The following is a 19,626-nucleotide window of genomic DNA, read 5'->3' as shown; positions in this document are numbered from 1 at the left end:
TAGTTCGGTCTAGGACGACCCCCATGTTTTCTCCTTTTTCCACGAAACTCGCTGTTTCCACCGCAGACGTATTCAATTTTCGTTATCAAAAGGAAAAAAAAAAGGCATGTTACGACTCGGCCACAAGTGGTGCTGCGAGCAACAGTCGATGGAAAGGAGCCATGGGACGCGAGAGTGAGCTGAGTAGAGGTGTGTGTAAGGTGTGCTAGTATTTCGCTCATGTATGTTTTCTGCCTCTTTCTAATACAGACTTTCTACTTTGTGCATCAAGTCTTAACAGGTATGGGAAAGGCTTGCAATGGACACAGCGGGGCCAAATCAAGAAAGGTATACAGGTATATATAAGTAATATCTTACTATGCCAGTCATTTCGTTTTTACAGTTCCGATGAAAGATCAAACTGCCCAAAGAATTGCTTAAGATTTTGTAAATGAGATATTTACCTAACAGGGATTCTCAGAAGTAGTTCTTAGCAATCAAGACACTAACTTTCTATTCAGCCTTACACAAGAGATATGTTAACTATTTCGAATTATACAAATAAGGACTACAGCCTATACCCCCAAACTGACGGATTGGTAGAAACATTTAACAGAACCCTATGCAACATGCTAGCTTGCTATGTCACAGACGAACCCGAAAATTGGGACAAATACCTTCCATTTGTCACTTTTGTCTACAACATAGCAAAACAATCCACAACACCATCCATTAATTTTTTCCTCCGGACGACAACCGATACTGCTAAACGAAATCAAGATAAACAGGCGATACAAAACTACGAGAATTTAAGTGTAATGTACTCACATCAGTGGAAGAAAATTCAACGACTGAAAAGAGACCACCTCTTTGCACAAATAAGACAGAAAAACTATTACGACGTAGGCACAAAAACAAAAACAAAGTACAACATAGCTGACAGAGACATAGCAAATAGAGTGGACCATTCCAAATCCATCGGAATTTTTCGGATATTACTTATGAAATCCAGAAAACCACAAACAAAAAACAAAAAACTGTGGTGCACGCTAACTGTCTAAAACTTTACAATCCGAGGAACACGCAAACAACAGAAAATAAAAACGTAATGCAAATCAATCTAAAAAATACCGATGTTCAACGACGAGGACCAGGAAGCCAAAGAAACAACTTAATACCGATTCAATAAAAATCCTCACTGAGGTCGTAAAGATAAATTGCACAAATAAAAGAAGAGACGAATCCAAGAATGTCAAATCCCAGTCCATGCCATGACAAAACATTAGACGACCACATCACGGTCGTACTTACTACTGCTTATTTTCTTACTTCATCCTTTTACCCCTACATACCCCATCAAGGCATCCGTATGTAACTGTGAACAACGTGAAGATTAGAGGAATCCTAGAAATGGAATCGCCCTACTATGGCAACAATGAAAAAACCAAAACACAACACTTACCAAGGATACCAACTGCCTACACTTAAGTAACTAAGCAGAAACCAGCAGACACTTAGAAAGGTTGGACATGCACACAGTGGACAAAGAAGAAGAAGTTAACAGGGTCGTTCTGGATCGGTCAATCGACACCGTACTCACAACAAACACGACCAGTATTTCGGATTTTCTAAATTTGCCGAATTCGACTCAAATCCAAATCATTGTGCGTGTTTTGAAATCCATTCCAAATCCGAATCTAAAAAATCAGCAAAATGCAAATCAAATTCAAATGAAATCCAAATGAAATCCAAATCCAAATCCAAATCTTTTTTTGTAATTTTAATTAGAAAAATTCCGATCCAAATTCGATCCAAATCAAATCCAATTCCAAATCAATCGTTTATTTGCCGATGCAATATCCGTTTCGGTAATAAAGACCCGTTCGATCTCTCCTCCTGAAGCGGGCACCCGAAGAACTCCCTTGCTATCAAAGCCAACAACAGGAATTGATAAGCGTTTACTTTCCAATAACCCAAGGGACTACAGCGCAAGTCAGATGGACAATCATTCTCAGAAGAATCTGGACTATTTGACTGGTAGACTGGTTCTGAGAGGTAGGATTCAAATTCATCAGGGACCTTTGATGCGCTAGCAGATTGAGCTCTTTTCTGGATGACCGTTGAAAATAGAGCCCGAAGGCATCGTTCTCGACGTGACCAGATGAATGAATCCACTTCAATTTGAATCTTGGGTCCAACATGGCCCCTAGAGTAGATTATCCATATAAAGATTAAAATTATGTCAGCGAGAAAGCCATATAAGAAAATTAAGTTTTTTACCTAGAAGAAAGAAATAGTCCTTGAAACAACCATCCATAAACTCGACGATAGAATATCGTTCTCAGTCGATTTGCTAATAATCGATTCCAATGGATTATAATCGACTAATTAATCATTCGATTATAATCGACGGCAAAATTATCCAATCGACGCATAACCGATTAGCTTTTTTTAAATATTAATCAATCGATTGGAAGAAAAAATAATCGATTAATCGACCGATTTTCTATAAAAAAATTTCCTAAATTTTTAATTTTTTTTTTGCTATTGGTTCCACTAAATTCCATTAAACAGTTGTCAAAAGAAGCATTATTCATTCTTACCTCCTGACGTCGTCTGTAGTAGACAGTGGGTCTCTTCGACAGTTAGGTTTAAACTTGATAAAGAATTAAAGATTGTTGATCGATGAGCGTGTATTTATTCCAACATCTTGAGGTACGTTTAATGAATCTTGACTTATTATTCTTATATTCTTATTTTATTTTTATGTTTCGATGTGATCTTAGTTATTGTGACAAAATAATATCAGACTCAGATCGAAGTCCAACTACAACTAGAAAAAAAAGGGGTCCTCGTCGTGGTTCTACTAATCGCGGTCTTAATGGTGGCCCAGTCACTCGAGGAAGCAGAGGAAGATTCACCCAGGGTCCCCAGGCTAATACAGAAGATCAAGATGAACAATTTGGGCAATCAGCCCAACCTTCTAAGAAGTCAGCGAGAGCCAGAACTGATTCAGTCTAAGGAATAAACGAATTTCCTTAAGCATCAACACGATTATAATCGATTATAATCGATTGTAAAACTTTTTAATTTTTTTACCTTTTAATTGATTTTAATCGATTATAATCGTTGAGAAAAATTAATCAATCGATTATAATCGATGTAAACAATTCTAGTCGATTTGAAATCGATTAGGATTTTTTATATAATTAATCAATCGATTGGGCAATTTTTTAATCGATTTTGGTCGAGTGAGAACACTACGATAGAAGTTTTCAATGCTTCGTCAACCTTCTTGCATTCTTTCGAGGTGATGGAACTGCAATCTGGATTGAGCTTCTGATCAAGAGTATCTCTATTTGACACATCCAAATTGGCCGGAATGACAAGTCTAAAGGTCTCCTTAGCTTTCTGGAAAGCATCAGTGACTTGTTTGATTGGTCCAAGAAGAAGGAGCTCTTTAAGCATCTTTATTTGACTCTCTCTTCCCTCGCGCTCCTGTCGGTCGCAGTTATCGATTGCTATCATATTTCTGCAGTCATACGCCAAAAGCGCGAGGGAGGGATGAAAAAATTGCTGCTAGGCTGGGTGGGAAACTGGCTTGAGTGGTGGATTGCTTGTTTAAATGAGCAGCGTTTCGAATAAATCGTCAGTAAGGTGGTGTCTTCGAATTGTCAATACAAGAGGCCCCGCACTGAAAATTTTTTCGACTGGCCCGCTGGATAGAAAACCGTTACTGTAAGGGAGAAAAAGTTCCTTTATACGGGGATATTTGTTGAGAGAGAGCAGAGATTTGTCTGGGTCCACTAAGTACAAATCGAGTTCATTCATCACTGAAGATAATCTCGATAAAATTTCAAAGAGATCATTTTCAGCTTCTCGATTAATTCCAGTAACCATGTCGTTCAGATCCTCTAATTTTGATTGCAATAACTTCCGAATATTTCTCTATAATTCATCGTCTTCTTTAGGTATCCAGTTTAGCTTAAAGTGTGGACGAACGGATGCTGCAATCATAAAGCTTTCTCTTTCAAAGAGAGGGTTAAATCTAAGAAATTTTTTGAATGAGCTTATTATAACACGAAAGGATATAATATTTGCCATTTTAATACCTTCTATCAATATGTGTGAGAAGCCCTCGGCTTTATTGGCGTAACCATTCGTGGCAAGGTTCTTCACTCCTAGCATCGCTTCTTTGATTTTTTGGATGCAGGGTTTTACATATCATACGTATGAGTTCACCTCCAACTGCAAGACATCCAAATATTTGGCAAGTGGGCTCATAATCGCAAGATACTCTTTAAGTAGGACACGGTCCGCTTCATGCAAGAGTTCCAGTTTCAACTTCTTCATTGCAGAATGAAGTTTATCTTCATGTTGGTCCATAACGCACTTGACAGAATCAAATTCAGAATTCCAGCGCGTAGCGCAAGGGGTCTTCTTACATCCTTAATGTTAACTATGTAAATACTTTTGGTGGCGTGTCGTACCGTACTTACAGTTTAGGTTGAGTAATTAAATTGACACTAAGAACTGTGTCTGTTCCAACCGTCTATTCGTTTTACACTGATAGATTTACAGTCACTTAGTGGGGGTGTAACAATTAAAGGAGGGGAAACAATGGGGGTTTGGGGCCACCTATCGGGGGCCCCTGAGACAATAGTCGCGCTAATGCGCGGGTGCAGTCGTCCGGCGGCCGGATCGGGTTGTCGTCGTCTGGGCGATAATATTCCTAACATACTCCCCACTAGAACCCGTAGCATCTGGCTCGACTTCTCCGACGACGTTGTCCGTCTCTCCGGCGGCCGGCACCGCATTTCTGGCCGCTGGCTCAATTTCCGGTGTTAGGACGAGTGGAGCTGGATCCTCATCCGGCTCCTGGTCGGCTCCGGATTTTCAATCTCGATGTCCTCATCTCGATCTTCTCTTAGTTCTGTGGGGTGAAGGGACTGAATGGCTCGATTAATGATGTTCCCGTTGGGAATTTTAAGCATCACGGAACGAATAAGTCCGTCACGGCTAGGTATTAATTCCTTAACTACTCCTATCGACCACATTAAATGTTTGGAGTTTTCGTCGTGGATTACGACGATTTCTCGCAGGCGGATTTTTCTTCCGGACTTTCCCTTGGAGTGAAAGTTGTCCAGTTGACGTAAATAGTCGTCCACAAATCTGGAGCAGATATCGGCGACGTATTTTCTTCTAAGCTTATCCATTTCTAACAACTTGGTGCTAGTTGAGGTAGGAGCTATTAAATTAGTAGCTGGCTCCGGGTCCGCGCGAGTAGAACGTCGATTGTTGAGGAATTGGTTAGGAGTGATTGGAAGCGGATCATCGGCTCCTTCTCCGATATAGCTGAGCGGGCGTGCGTTAATCACGCTTTCTATCTCAATTAAGCTTGCTTCCAATTCCAAGTAGTCCAGACAAGCTCGACCGTTGAAGCGTTGAAGCAGATCCTTGACGCTCCTCACCATTCGTTCCCAGAACCCGCCCCACCAGGGGGCTAGGCTGGCGGAATATATCCAGAGAGTCTTCCTGGCGGAAAGATAATCCTGGACAGTCGGATCGGAAATGAGTAGTTTTAAATGTCGGTCGACACATCGGAAAGTTTGTGCGTTGTCGGAATACATCGCCGATATAGGTCCTCGTCTAGCCGCAAATTTGCGGAGGGAAAATAGAAAGGAGCGTGCGGTCATGTCCGGCATCAGTTCCAGATGAATCGCACGAGTTACAGCACATGTGAAAAGACAAGCATAACTTTTGAGCTGATTAGTTTTCTTAGCTTTAGTCGTTGTCGGTGGAATATCTTGGATTTCGATATCCTCTTCTGTTGGCGTTTCTTCGCCTGCGAGCGGAGCTTCATTTCGAGCGCCTTCTTCTGCGTGAAGCTCCTCAGCTGGCTCTTTATTTGGATCGTCTGTTGAAGTCGGATCCTGGACTGATGTCAGGGCTTTCGCTTTCCTTCTGGATGGGGCTGGTTTGTAAAACAAATGTCCAGCGAAATCCACTCCTGTAATATGGAATGCTTGCGCCTGGCGGAGTCGATTTAACGGAACTGGGGCTGCTAGTTCTTGGAACGGTGATGACATTAGTTTTTGGCATTCAACACAAGCGAACCAAGCGGTTTTTACTTGCTGCCGTCCCTTCACTATCCAGAACTTTTCCTTTAGTTCCGATAGTGTTCCTTTTACTCATGCATGTAGTAAAGACTCGTGTTTGTCTGTAATTAGAAAGGAGATTACTAAATGTTTTGCAGGAAGCAGAATTGGGGGTTTGATATTTCGATCCATTAAAGCAAGTGACACTCTTCCTTGTACACGGATGAGTCTGTCTCTTTGGTCCCAGATTGGGAGAAGAGATGCGATTTTCTCCTTGGGTTGGATTGTGTTGTCCTGCTGCAGAGATTCAAATGCCTTGGGGTATCGCTCCCGTTGGAGCTGCCGATAAATAGTCAGCTCCGCTTCATCCAATTCTTCTCTAGATAGTCGGTTAATTTGGATCACCTTTTCGAATACCTTTATTGATTCCAAAAATTCTTGTCCAGGGGGTCTTAACATCCCATCCTTCTTAGGAATCGTGCGATCCATGCCGTTCTTCTTACTAGTCGATTCCAAGTAGATATTCTGTCCAAATTCCATTCGATGGTGGTTGTTGGAGCTGTGATGGCTGCTGTCGTGCTGACCGTCGTACACCTTGCTTCCGATTCATTTTCGAATTGAATTGTTTGTGGAATTTGGGTGTGGGGGGAATCTGGCCATTCCGATTCATCTTCTTTAAGCCAAATCGGGCCGTTCCACCATAGAGTTGAAGCTACCAGCGTTGGCGCTGGCGCTCCCCGCGAGGCAAGATCGGCCGGATTTTGGAGACCTGGACAGTGCCTCCACCACTCGGGCTGAGAGAATTTTCTTATCGTTTCTACTTGGTTCCGAACGAATGGCTTCCATTTGTTTGGTTCGCCTCTGATCCATCCTAGTGAGACTAAAAAGTCCGACCAGTAAATTGTCCTCCAATGCTGGATTTGCATTGCTGTTTTGACGACTTCACCTAGGCGTACGGCTAAAAGCGAGCTTAGTAATTCTAACCGAGGTAAAGTTACTTTTTCTTGGGTAGAGGTGCAACTCTGGTCTTGCTTGTTAGTAGGACGACGTACGGTTCTTCGTGTCTCCTTTGGAGTCGTGCGTATGCTACGGCTCCGTACGCTGCTTCTGATGCGTCTCCGAAAACGTGAAGTTCATGGGAGATGATCATTTCTGACAATCCGATCCAGCGTGGAATTTTTAATTGGGTGAAATCGATTAGGCTTGTCGTCACCAGCTTCCACGATTTCTGAATTTTGGCTGGAGCAGTTTGGTCCCAACCTATCTCCTTTTCCCAAAGTTTCTGGTAAATAATTTTTAATAGAAGGACAGTAGGTGCTAAAAATCCGATTGGATCGAAAATCCTTGCCGAGATGCTAAGAATTTTCCCTTTTTGTGATCTCGGTTTCTACTTCCTCTACTGCTTGAATTATAGCTGTTGGGTCGAATTGAAAGGAGTCGGATCCGGTGTCCCACCGGATTCCTAGCACCTTTGTTGTCCGTCCAACGCTGGGGAGAGTAGGCCGACGACTTGGTTCGACAGCCCTTTCTCCTTCAAGTGTTGTCTTAGCTCGTCACTGTTCGTTGCCCAGCTTCTCATGTTGAGTTGGGCGTCGCTGAAACTCTCGTCGGTTTCATCGACTCTTTGTTTGGCGATTGTCACGTTGTTCGCTCCGCCAAGGTAGTCGTCTACGTATAGATTCTTTTCCAGCTGCTCTATTGTTTCTGGAAAACGAGATTTTAGTGATTTAAGATGTTTGTTTATGGTTACACGTAGCAGGAAGGGGCTAGGACTAAGGCCGAAGGGCACCCCTTTTCCACTTATAAGCTTTGAGCGGGGATCCAGCTACTGCTGGATCCTTGGGCCATAAAAAAACCTGATTGCCTCTGCGTCTTCAGGCTGTAGGGCGATGTTGAGAAAGGCTTTTTCAATGTCCGCAATCCAGGCGATCTTATACTTTCGAAATCGCATTAATACCGATAGGAGATCGGGATTAAGGTTCGGTCCGGTCTCCAGCACGTCGTTTAGACTAGGACCAAATTTTGTCTTTGCCGCTCCATCGAAAACGGGTCTGATTTTCGTTGTTGTTTTGTCGATTCTGAAGACCGGATGATGTGGCAGATAAGTATGGGGCTCTTCGTAGTCCATATTTGCTTCTTTTACGAATTTGCTATCGATCAGTTTTTGGATCTCTTGGTGATAATTCACCAAGTCTCCTGGATTTTTTCTCAATCTGCTTATCGTGCTTTCTACTCTTCCAGTGGCCAACGGTAGGTTTTTCTGGAGTCTCCATTTATCTGTCGACCAAGGTATTGGTGTACAGTATCTTCCGTCTGGCCATCTTGTTATTTTCTCGTCAAAGGAGTCGAAACGATCCTCTGACTCCACTGCTTCAGCGCCTTCTAGGTTCGCAAAATTTTCTATTCTCCAAAAGAGGGAGAGGTCGAAATTGGTAGCCGTTATTTCGTCGTGTTCAACCCATTTAGTGTCTGTTTCTCCGCAGGATCCGGTTGGTGCATCTGAAAATGATGTTCCTGGTTGTGGATTTTGGAGGCTGGCTTTTCCAGTCTCCTTTCCCGTTGGAGTTCTGATTGACTGGGTTGGACTTTCTTTCCTTTCGATTCGACTGCTTGTTGCGAACGATGACGTTATCTGCGGCACTGGATAATTAGATGTTAAAATTAGGTGCTGGATTAATTGATTGCCTGTCTTAGAATTAGTTTCTTGTGAGGGACCGGCTATCATTCTTCCCAGCTTCGTTTTGAATGCGCGTAGTCCGCACGGACTCTGAATTGCTGCTTCATTTGACATGATCTGGAACATTTGGTCCATTCCAAGCAGAATCTCAATTGGCTCTTCTCCCCATATGCCATTTCAAATCTGTCGTCAGCCATTTTTTCGTTTTGGATCCAGAGGCTCCTTGCAAATTCGGATCCTATGTAAGGGCCAGAATCTGCAATGTGGTCTGATTCTAAAGCGATTAATGTAATTTTTGGGGCGCCTTTCCAGGTGCCCCTTACTTGCATTTCAACGGTTTTTGTCATTTTCGGTTTGGCTAGCTTCCTTTTTCTTAAACACTCTCGTGCTGATATTTTCTACCGCTACTGTTTTCAATTTGAGCGGCGATGAGAGCGATTTTAGCACCCATGATCGATGACTTCCGTCGTCAGCAAATAAAATTGCTCTAGTTTCGCTGCCGTCTGGTCCATTGACAATCACTGTTGCGGTTTTTTACATTAACTGCCCGAACGTATTTGCACTGGCTGTAGTGGCCGAGATGGAGTTGCTGGCCACGATGCTTGCCGATCTTGATGGTTTGGAGACTCTTATGTCTCCTTTGTCGCAGAGGGCGGAATGGTGTCTCCCTCCACATTTGTTGTAGTTCCGGGGGGATGTGCAATCCTTGAGTTCGTGCTTTCCTCCGAAACAATTCACGCATCTTTTTAAATTGTTAATGATTGATTTTCTCTCCGCCAAGTCTTTTGGACATCTTGTCGGCCAATGAATTTGCCCGCAAAATATACAAGGCCTTTCACATTCTATCCAACTAGGGCTAAATTTAATCCTTTTAGATTTTAAAGTGGGTTTGACCTGTAGAGCTGGATTTGATTTAGCGCCAACGGCCAGTTGGGGACGCTGTTGCTAGAGGTGGGCTGAAAGGCTTTGGTTGTTTAGGAGCTGGAGATGGTTTTTCCTTTTCTACTCCTCTAATCCTGTTGAATCTTTCGGCTGCGTCGATTTGGTCGCCGATGAATTTTATTACTCCTTCAATGTCCGTTGATTTGTTGGACTCTGATTTTGCCCATTCTAGCTGTAAACTTGAAGGAATTAATTTGATTAGTTGAGTACCGAGGAGTCCCCCGAAAGAAGTCGTTGGGACTCCTAATGTCTCCAAGGCACTGATGTGCGATTGAAGATTCAGCTGAAAACTCCTAAGGGCTGGCTCATCATTTCCGTCTTTCACTGGCTGCAAGGTATGCAGTTTGTTGAAGTGAGCGTCGATCATAACCTGTTTTTTGCCATATCTTCTTGTTAACTCGTCGATGGCTACCTGGTAGTTAGCATCTGTTAATTCAAGATTATTAACAATTAAGTTAGCTTCGCCTTTCAAATACTCTTTAAGATAATCAAACTTTTGAACGTTGGTAAGGGTTGAGGAATGAATCGCCGCATTAAACGATTCCCAGAATTGAGTCCATTCTAAAATGTCCCCTTTGAAATGTTTAATTTGCCTTTGTGGCAGTCTCATCGAATGTGTTGATTGTGGTGGAGCTGCTGCGGTTACGTTATCCACTGGCGCTTGAGGCGTAGGTATGGCTGCAATCCCTTGTGTGATTATGTCGCGGGTTATGGTTGCCTGATTCATCACTTGTTGTTGGATGAGGGCTAGAATTCGTTTGTCTCTTTCTTCTTCTTTTTGTTCTTGATTTCTTTTTTCTTCCTCTTTTTCTTTTTTCTTTAACATATTTAGCCATTCCTGGCGTTTTAACTTGATGACTGCGTTGGCATTTAATACCTCATCTTGTGTTTGGTACGTGATGTCAGTTTCGGCGTCGTATTCCGCCTGGTCTGCATCCGCGTCATTGAGTTCGTCTTGGATTGCTGTTGAGTACCTTTTGTAGGTTTCGTAGCATCCTTTAAGCTTAGTTTCCCAGATTTCTAGGTTTCTGAGCTCTTCTTGCGTCATCACAGTTTTCAACCCATTGATTAGGTTGATTGTTTTTGTTATGTGGCCCTTAACGACCGTTCTCGAGCCTTTTGTTGTCGGAGCCCTTTTCCTAAGAGGGTGGCTCCTAAGGAGCTTTTGAGATTGAGCTTTGAGAAAGAAGGAGAAAATTTAATTTAGTTTTAACCAAGAAAACTTTCTTTTTTTTTTTTGCTAGATGGTACTGCTTGTTGCGGTAACACTAGTGTGAAAAGAGAGAAAGTGGTGTTTTTTTTTTACTAGTAGCGCCACATGCGGTGGTCACTACAACAAGAGAGAGAGAGAAGACTTTTTTTTTTACTAGTAGTAGTGCCACATGCGGTGGTCACTACAACAAGAGAGAGAAAGACTTTTTTTTTTACTAGTAGTAGCAGCACCTGCGGTGGTCACTACAACAAGAGAGAGAAAAAGACTCTTTTTTTTTTTACTTGTAGTAGCGCCACATGCGGTGGTCACTACAACAAGAGAGAGAGAAGACTTTTTTTTTTTTACTTGTAGTAGCGCCACATGTGGTGGTCACTACAACAAGAGAGAGAGAAGACTTTTTTTTTTTTTTAAGTCACCGATTACCTGGGCTCCTTACACTAGAAATTTTTTTTTTTTTTAAGAAGAATGGACGGCGTTTGCAATTTTTATTTTACCAGATGTATTTAGCAGTCTTCATTCGCTGCCCTCTCCAATGAATACAATGCTGGTATTATCGCCTTTGTTCCCTTCCTCTGGTGTTTCTTCTAGTCCAGCCCGGACCCTGTCGCCCGGTGAAGTTGCCACGCAATTGTCTTGTCTGGTCTGCTCTGATATAAGCTGCTCTTCCCACTGACCGGTTGTATCCGCTTTGGTCCTCTTCCGTAGAGGTATCGTCTTCTTCCGACGAGTCACACGAGCTTACCCAGCAAAGTTGTAGTTCGTCTTCCTCCTCAACTGGCCTACAAACTAACGGCTTGGTTGGATCAGCAGCTATAGCTGCTGGATCCTGGGGCGCGGGTCACGGTTCTGTTTTGTTCGACGGTGAGGAGTCTACGGGCAATTTCCAAGAATGGTTGTAGACTAGGAGCGTGAGCTCCTGCTGGCAACTGTTCGTCCGGAATACGCTCTCGTGCCGGGGGAGGACGGGGCGGTTCCACCCAAGCGGGCAAAAGCCCGTCTCGGCGCAACTGCGCCCTCTTGATTCTCTGACTTTTTCTGCCTATTTTGCTTCTTGTTTGGAGACCTTACGGTACTCCTCTATAATTCAGGTGAGATACAGATAGAGCTTCTTATTACCAATTTCAAATAACAATAGGGCGAGATAGCCAACAATCAGAAGGGGAAAGTTAGAGAGACGCGATTGTGTTTTTTTTTTTTTTTTTTTTTTTGCTGCTGTGTGAGAGGCGATTACATTCCCAGAAAATAAAGAAAGAGAGAAGGAACGGTGGCTATTAACTGTGTGCGGTAGTGGAAGCCTTAGGCTTACACGCGACTTTAGCGTGGTTAATGGCCGCCCCTCTTTACTTAATTGTTCAAAGAGATTTTTTTTTTTCAAGGATTGTTACTTCCCTCGTTTGAGAGGCCTTTCTTAGCAATGGCCCCAAACAGCCTAACAATTACAATATTTGAATGTGATGGATGGGAAGGACACAGTACTTCACTGGCTTAAATTCACTTTTAGGTTTCGAAGGACCATGTTAACTTTGTAAATACTTTTGACGGCGTGTCGTACCGTACTTACACTTTAGGTTGAGTAATTAAATTGACACTAAGAACTGTGTCTGTTCCAACCGTCTATTCGTTTTACACTGTTAGATTTACAGTCACTTAGTGGGGGTGTAACAATTAAAGGAGGGGAAACAATGGGGGTTTGGGGCAACCTATCGTGGGCCCCTGAGACAATAGTCGCGCAAATGCGCGGGTGCAGTCGTCCGGCGGCCGGGTCGGGTTGTCGTCGTCTGTTGGGCGATAATATTCCCAACACTTACAGTACCTACCAAAACTCTATGGAAGCCTGAGAGAACCTTACGTTAAAACGCCATTTTTGTGGTTCTCTCAGTGCTACAATTTTTACCCAAATGATACTATTTTTTGTGTGTACGTTCTCATAAATAGTGAGAACGCCCCTAATTTTTTAAAGAATAATATTTTAATGGGAAGGGTGGGGGAAAATTTGATGATAAAGTCTTTAGAAAGCCGAGAGGACCTTATGCAAATGAGGCCACTTTGGCTTACTTTATTGAACAAACAGCTAGGGTTACGAAGATGCAAGAAGGCTTAAAAAAAAGAACTTCGTTAGTTCTACCTGTACTTTAATTTTCAGATTTTTCTCTATTTATTCTACGATTTTAGAGTAGTTTAAAAAACGAAATTATGAAAATCCTTTTTTTGCGGCATCAACCAGAGTTGCCGAATCCTTAGAAACCCTTTGTTTTTTTTTCTACAGTTTTACAGCTTATATTTTTAATTTTTCAAAAAACCTCACTAGGGACGCTCATGACGCTTGATATTTACCTTGTCTAGTGCAGCTTCAGAAAATAGCCAAACAAACAATTTCAAAAGTGAAGTTTCAAACACCTATTTTTGTGTGTTTTTTTAGTAAACTTAATAATGGCATTCTTCATTCCAATCCTTGATCATGAGACAAAGTTGCAGAGGAGGCAATTTGCGCAAAAATATTTGTGTTCTCAAGAACATTTTTGGACAAAGGCTGTGTTCGTTGACGAACAACGTTTTTCGTATGATATTTTTTCAAGTTTTTTTTGTGATAACATCAACTAATTCCTCAAACTTTTCTTTTATAGATTTGACCTTGATGGTCATATAAATTTATACTCTGGCAGTCATGGTAATAACATTCCAAACACAGTCCCTGTATGGAGTTGCATTGGTTTGAATATCGTGCCCAATGTCATTAAAAAACTTTCCTGCAGACTCGATACAAAACAGTACAAAGAGTTGCTGAATACTCATGTACTTCCTTACTGTGCTGGACAGAAAATCGTTCATGATTACTTCCCAGTCCACTACTCGTTATCAGTAAAGGAGTATATCAAGTCGAATGACCTCAAAATTTTGTCAGACTGGCAAAGGAAATCAGGGGACCTGATGCCTCTTGAAAATGTATGGAGAGAAATAATCCATCGATTTGAAACTGCAGGGACATTAGCAAGCAATATAAATGAACTATGGATTGCAATTTGTCAAGTTTTTAACGACTTGAATGGGGAAGGCTATTTCAGTGATGTAATCATTGACTTTCCTCAGAAATTACGAAAAGTAATAGAAAACGATGGAGACTGGGTTAACGCCAGTTATTTGTAATAGTACAACGTGTTTTCAAATAAAATAAATTTTTTGGAAAACGAAATGCTTTTCTCGTTTCATTTATTGTTTAGTAGCGAGTGTTACCGCCTTTTGCGTGTATGACTGCTATACACCTCTTTCTCATCGAAAAAATGTATTTTTGTAGAATGTCCAGGGGAATATCTTTCCATACCGCTTGCACCATTTCCCACATTTTTTCTTTAGACGTCCTCATACTTTTCTTCAAACGGGAATCGATAAAGTCCCAGATTGCTTCAATAGGATTGAGATCGGGACTCTAAGATGGCCAAACCATTCTTACGATGTTCCCTAAAATGGAAATTGAAAATAATGCTTTTAAACAATAAAATTATAAAACTAGGTACCCAATTTCTCTTTTTTTTTCGAGATAGTTTCTGCAAAATTTTGATGAATGTTTGGGGTCATTATCCTCCTGGAAAACAAATCTCTTTCCAATGAGTCGTTTTCCTTCTGGAATGGCTGTGTGCACTAATATGGAATGATAGCCTTTTTGGTCCATTATTCCAACAATTCTTTTTAGTCGTGTTACACCATTAGCCGATATACCACCCCATACCATGATGCTCCCACCACCGTGCTTTACCGTGGGCAAAAGGCATTCTTCATTGAATCTCTCACAAGAACGTCTGCGGACGAACATGCGGCGCTTACTGCCAAAGAGTTCGAACTTAGATTCGTCAGTAAAAAGGACTTTTGTCCATTTTTTCGGGACCATTTTACATGTTCTTTTGCAAATGCCAATCTTTTTTTAACATTGCGTTGGGATAGTAGAGGTTTTCTGGCAGCTACTCTGCCAATCAGACTCCATGAATGCAAAGCGCGATTGACACATGAATGCGATACGGGCACTTTGCGCCCATGATTAAAATCCTCTGTTAGGACGGCCAAAGTTTTGCGACGATCACGTAACGCACACAACTTTAAGTAACGGTGATCAGAGTAATTTAGTTTGGAGGGACGACCACTTCGTGGTAAATCTGCACAACTACCTGTTTTTTTAAATCGATTAATAGTATAATAAACTGTTTACATTTTGCACCCAGTTAATTCGCAAATTTTTTCACTGAATATTTTAACTTAAAAAAGGTGATAATTTCACTTCGTTTTTCAATACACAATTGGCTTCTTAAACCACCAGCCATCTTTTAAATGTGTCCTAAAAGTTTGTATCTTACATACTGCCAATATTGTAAGCCCTATGAGTCATTTCTGTAGCGAAAGACCAAATTATTTAAATTAAGAGAAAAACCTAAGATTCGAACTTTGCGCATTTTTCTCTCCCTACCCCAAACGAATTGAGCTATGAGCGCCCCTAGTGAGGTTTTTTGAAAAATTAAAAATATAAGCTGTAAAACTGTAGGAAAAAAAAACAAAGGGTTTCTAAGGATTCGGCAACTCTGGTTGATGCCGCAAAAAAGGGATTTTCATAATTTCGTTTTTTAAACTACTCTAAAATCGTAGAATAAACAGAGAAAAATCTGAAAATTAGGGTACAGGTAGAGCTAACGAAGTTCTTTTTTTTAAGCCTTCTTGCATCTTCGTAACCCTAGCTGTTTGTTCAATAAAGTAAGCCAAAGTGGCCTCATTTGCATAAGGTCCTCTCGGCTTTCTAAAGACTTTTTCGTCGAATTTTCACCCACCCTTCCCATTAAAATAAAATTCTTGAAAAAATTAGGGGCGTTCTCACTATTTATGAGAACGTACACACAAAAAATAGTATCATTTGGTTAAAATTGTAGCACTGAGAGAACCGCAAAAATGACGTTTTAACGTAAGGTTCTCTCAGGCTTCCAAAGAGTTTTGGTAGGTACTGTAATATAAACATTTAATCTTTTAAATTCATTTTATTCAAATTAAAAAAAAATATCATACATACCAATGGTATCATATATGATTTTCGATGCTCGGACGCTTTGGTTGCTGAGATTCCATAACCTCTGCAGTTTTCCAAAGGCTTTCTCATGAGCCAACTTAAAAGAGGAGGCACGTACGGATTCGAGAATTTTTTGAAATCGGTTGTTGCAATCAAGTTCAAACAATGAGAGCAACAAGGAAAGTCTTCGCAAAGAGTACTTCTGTTGAAGTCGAATTCTATATCATGTTCGTCGGTGTCTTTAGTGATTGATGTTTGAAGAATTCCTGATACGGAAACCTCGTCACCGATTTCGCCCTCGTCCAATTCAATGCCCAAGTCGACATAGATAATTTCCAGTTCATTTTCCGTGTCATTGCTATCAGAAACCGGGTCTGGTTCTTCCTGGATTTTATCTTAATGAAAGAAATTTTTGAATGAATCAATCTGGAAAGCTAACATAAAAGAAAAATGTATAATACCAAGAGACGCTGGCTTTGCCTTGGATAATCTCTTTGCTTTTTTTGCGGGATTCCCTTTCTATTGGACAGCTGCCATAGCTTTGTCAGCGGAATGTTGTTCTCTTTTAGATTTTAAAGCTCCTTTTTGAGAGACCCGACGTGCATTTTCCCTTTTTGAAAATTTTGTTGCAATGATTGAACAGCTTTCTTAATGTTTGCTCCCTGTGATTCCGTAACAATGCAGCAAACCTTTTCAACAAAATTTTGAATTTCTTAAATCTTTTGACTCAAGTCATTAATTACTTGATCAGTAATTTTTGCCGATCCACCCCATGTGATTCGGATCCAAATGTCTGCACTTTCAGACAAACGTTATTTGGTCCAGCCAACTCAAGTCATTAATTACTTTATCTAGGTATCAACCGTGCTTAAGACGTTCTTCTTCTGATTACGTGGATCAGTAATTTTCTCGCACCCGTCACATCAACTCTTTTTTGCCTATTTGCGTCAATTTAGTAGCCATAGACCAGAGCAATAAAAGGTCAAATTTCAACCGTGCTTAAGGTCGCCTTTTATTTCTTGCGGCTTACGTAATCAGTAATCAACTGATCAACTCGTTTTTGCTCTAGTTTTTTGCGTACAATATTTTCAGCCTTTTTAGGAGCCTTAGAAGAGGGAAGTCTAATCGTTCTACCTGTCTTACTTTCGTTTCTGAAATATATAACAAATAACGGCTTATGTCTTTGAAGAAACTTTTTCAGGTTTATTTATTTTTATTGAACAATACAATATCTTTGCTGCCTTTCTTTCTTTGTCAAGTCATCCATGAAAATCTTTGACGCACACTTTCTGAAATATATAACAAATAAAAGCATGGTTTAGATACTACTGTAACTTCCTAGTTATTTAAGTTATTTATTTGAATTAAACAAGATTGGATACGTTTCCAAAGGATATCCCACTTCATAATGCCAATTGCTAGTAGATTGAAGTTGGCCAGAACGATGACGCCTTACATACTTTTTGCATTTTCTTAAAAAACCTCTGATATTAGATAAAACTTCTTCTTTTTGGGTTTAGATACCATAACTTCCTTTGAAAATGTGAAGTAAGAAAAATGGAGAACGTTAAATCCAACAGGAATCCCAAGCCAAACTTCATCTGCGTAGATAAGTCTGCATCTGAACGATCACACTCATCTAAACAACTCTTCAAAGTATTGTCTTAAAAAAATTAAGATAAAACTTCGTCTTTCGTCGTCTATAAATAATTATACAATACCTTAAAAAAATCACAAAAATCACAAAACAAGCCAAAAGACCACGTGAAAAAGTAAAAACTAGATTCGATAATTATTCGAAAATTTATTCGCTCACAATTGAATAAAAATAACGAATAATTTTTTATCAAAAAGATCGAGAATCACGAATACGAATAAAACATCATTTATTCGAAAGATCAAGGAACAAGTATTCGATAATATTCAATTGATTAAAAATTCCAATTATAAAATAAAAATTTTATTCGAAGAAGCTTATTCGACAGAACACTGGCCGAAAGTAAACATGCTTGTCGAGTGTTTTGCAGTCTTAGAGGCCAGTTTTAAGGCTGAAGAAATTGATGTTACCTGAAATAAATAAAAAAGTTGGCAACAGATTTTCCAGAAAAATATATAACTGATTGCTCTTACATTTGAGGCTTTTAAACCGTCTTTAACAGTGAGTTGAATAGTGTGTGCAACACTTGACGAACGGAATCACGAAACGAGGGAAGGTCTATTTTTGAAGTCGTAAAGTATTCGTCAAAGATTTCTTCAAGATTCAACTTTAATTGCATGTATTCCTGATCCTCGCCATCGGCCGACACCAACAACTCGATTTCCTCGTCGATCTCCAACTCCAAGTCAACCCATCCGTCGCCATCGTCGTCATCGTCGTCATCGTCGTCACACTCGTCAGTGTCGTCCGTTGAAGGCATTCCACCGCAAGATGGCACAGCCTCCCAGCTGGGTAGACTTGAAGAGAAAGCAGACTTCATATTCGATGCAATATCAGTCATAACACGAATGACTTAAGTTTAAAAAAGGAAATTATTTAATAAAAATGTCATCGTGTCGGTTTTATCCTTAAATAGGGGAATATGTATTTACCTTGTTGATGATATTCCAGTCCTTCACAACCGACTTGTACTCGGCAAAAGTTGCTGCACCAGTATGCCTTCCTTGCGTATGCCGTAGAGTTAAGAAAGCGTTGAACGGCTCGTTATCCTCCGTCACGCCCGTGCAGGATATGCCTAGGTACTCCCGCGTAGTTTTGGAAGACCACAAGTCCATTATAATAGAGGTTGAATTGACACGTTTCAGCTTGTCCCTTAATGCAGCCTTCGGTCGTTCAAAAAGCTAATCGATAAGCTTTCGGAGGTTTTCTAGGGATGGTATTTTGTAACCAGGGTACAAAGCCTAAAATAAAAGAAACCATGTGTAAACAGAGCTCATAGAGAAGTAATTTTGAGTATGAGGTCTAGTTTTACTATCGGAAGCCTTGCCTCCTGACAATATTGAGCGGAAGATTGTCTGTGATGATCATCTGGCAGAGAAGCCTATCCAGCTGCCCCTGCTTTCGCGGCTCGCAACTCGAGGTGAGATAAATGACGTAACTGATGGTTGCTTTGACTCCGTAGAGGACTCAAAATAATCCCACTCTTCTTTGTGGAATATTTGGAGGTGTCGAATGAAGTTGGAAAATGAACTCTGGATTCCCATGTGGTACTTGTTTCCAAGGCAGAGGTTGCACTTTGCATAGAATCGCTCCTTAGTCTTTCTTCAGTCTAAAAAGAAGTGACAGAGATAAGCTGGTCACTTCAAGAATTAGCTGCGTGGCATGCCCACCGAGTCTTTTGGTGTCTCAGGTGCAGCTTCAGGTACAATTTCAGACTCTGGTCCAGCTTCATCGACTGTTTTACTATCATCTTCCCCATGATCAGCTCTAGGTTCTGGCTTTGAACTCGAGCTAGCCCTGTTTCACGGCTAGAGCCCTCCACGGGCGCAGGATTGTCGTGTCATTTAGATAAAACAAAAAAATATACCAAGCAGATTCAAAATATTAGCACATGAATCACAATAACATAAAAATATAAGTTTTTTAGTTGCGATAAAGTAAAGATATGGCTGCATAGTGTAGACAACGACTAACTGATAGTATTCCTTACCTTTCAAGAGTTTTTTTTTAACACACGAG

General features: G+C 40.8%; 1 protein-coding gene and 1 long non-coding RNA gene across 2 annotated transcripts; both read right to left on the bottom strand.

The window, feature by feature from the left end:
* Nucleotides 1–9,667: 9,667 nt before the first annotated feature.
* LOC123477482 lies at nucleotides 9,668–10,744 on the bottom strand. Its single transcript, XM_045180846.1, has 2 exons — nucleotides 10,574–10,744; nucleotides 9,668–10,414 (listed from the first exon to the last, which is right to left on the bottom strand). Exons 1-2 carry the CDS (start codon nucleotides 10,742–10,744, stop codon nucleotides 9,668–9,670), a joined length of 918 nt encoding a protein of 305 aa, XP_045036781.1.
* Nucleotides 10,745–17,904: 7,160 nt separating this feature from the next.
* Nucleotides 17,905–19,411, bottom strand: LOC123477455. Its single transcript, XR_006652610.1, has 5 exons — nucleotides 19,278–19,411; nucleotides 18,920–19,216; nucleotides 18,540–18,848; nucleotides 18,081–18,459; nucleotides 17,905–18,017 (listed from the first exon to the last, which is right to left on the bottom strand). It is a non-coding gene; the product is annotated as an uncharacterized LOC123477455 (long non-coding RNA).
* Between the last annotated feature and the right edge of the window lie 215 nt (nucleotides 19,412–19,626).

Source organism: Daphnia magna, unplaced genomic scaffold (assembly GCF_020631705.1).
Source record: "Daphnia magna isolate NIES unplaced genomic scaffold, ASM2063170v1.1 Dm_contigs066, whole genome shotgun sequence".
Classification (NCBI taxonomy): domain Eukaryota; kingdom Metazoa; phylum Arthropoda; class Branchiopoda; order Diplostraca; family Daphniidae; genus Daphnia; species Daphnia magna.
Note: the sequence above shows the minus strand (reverse complement) of the source record. Positions and strands in the feature narration are given on the sequence as shown.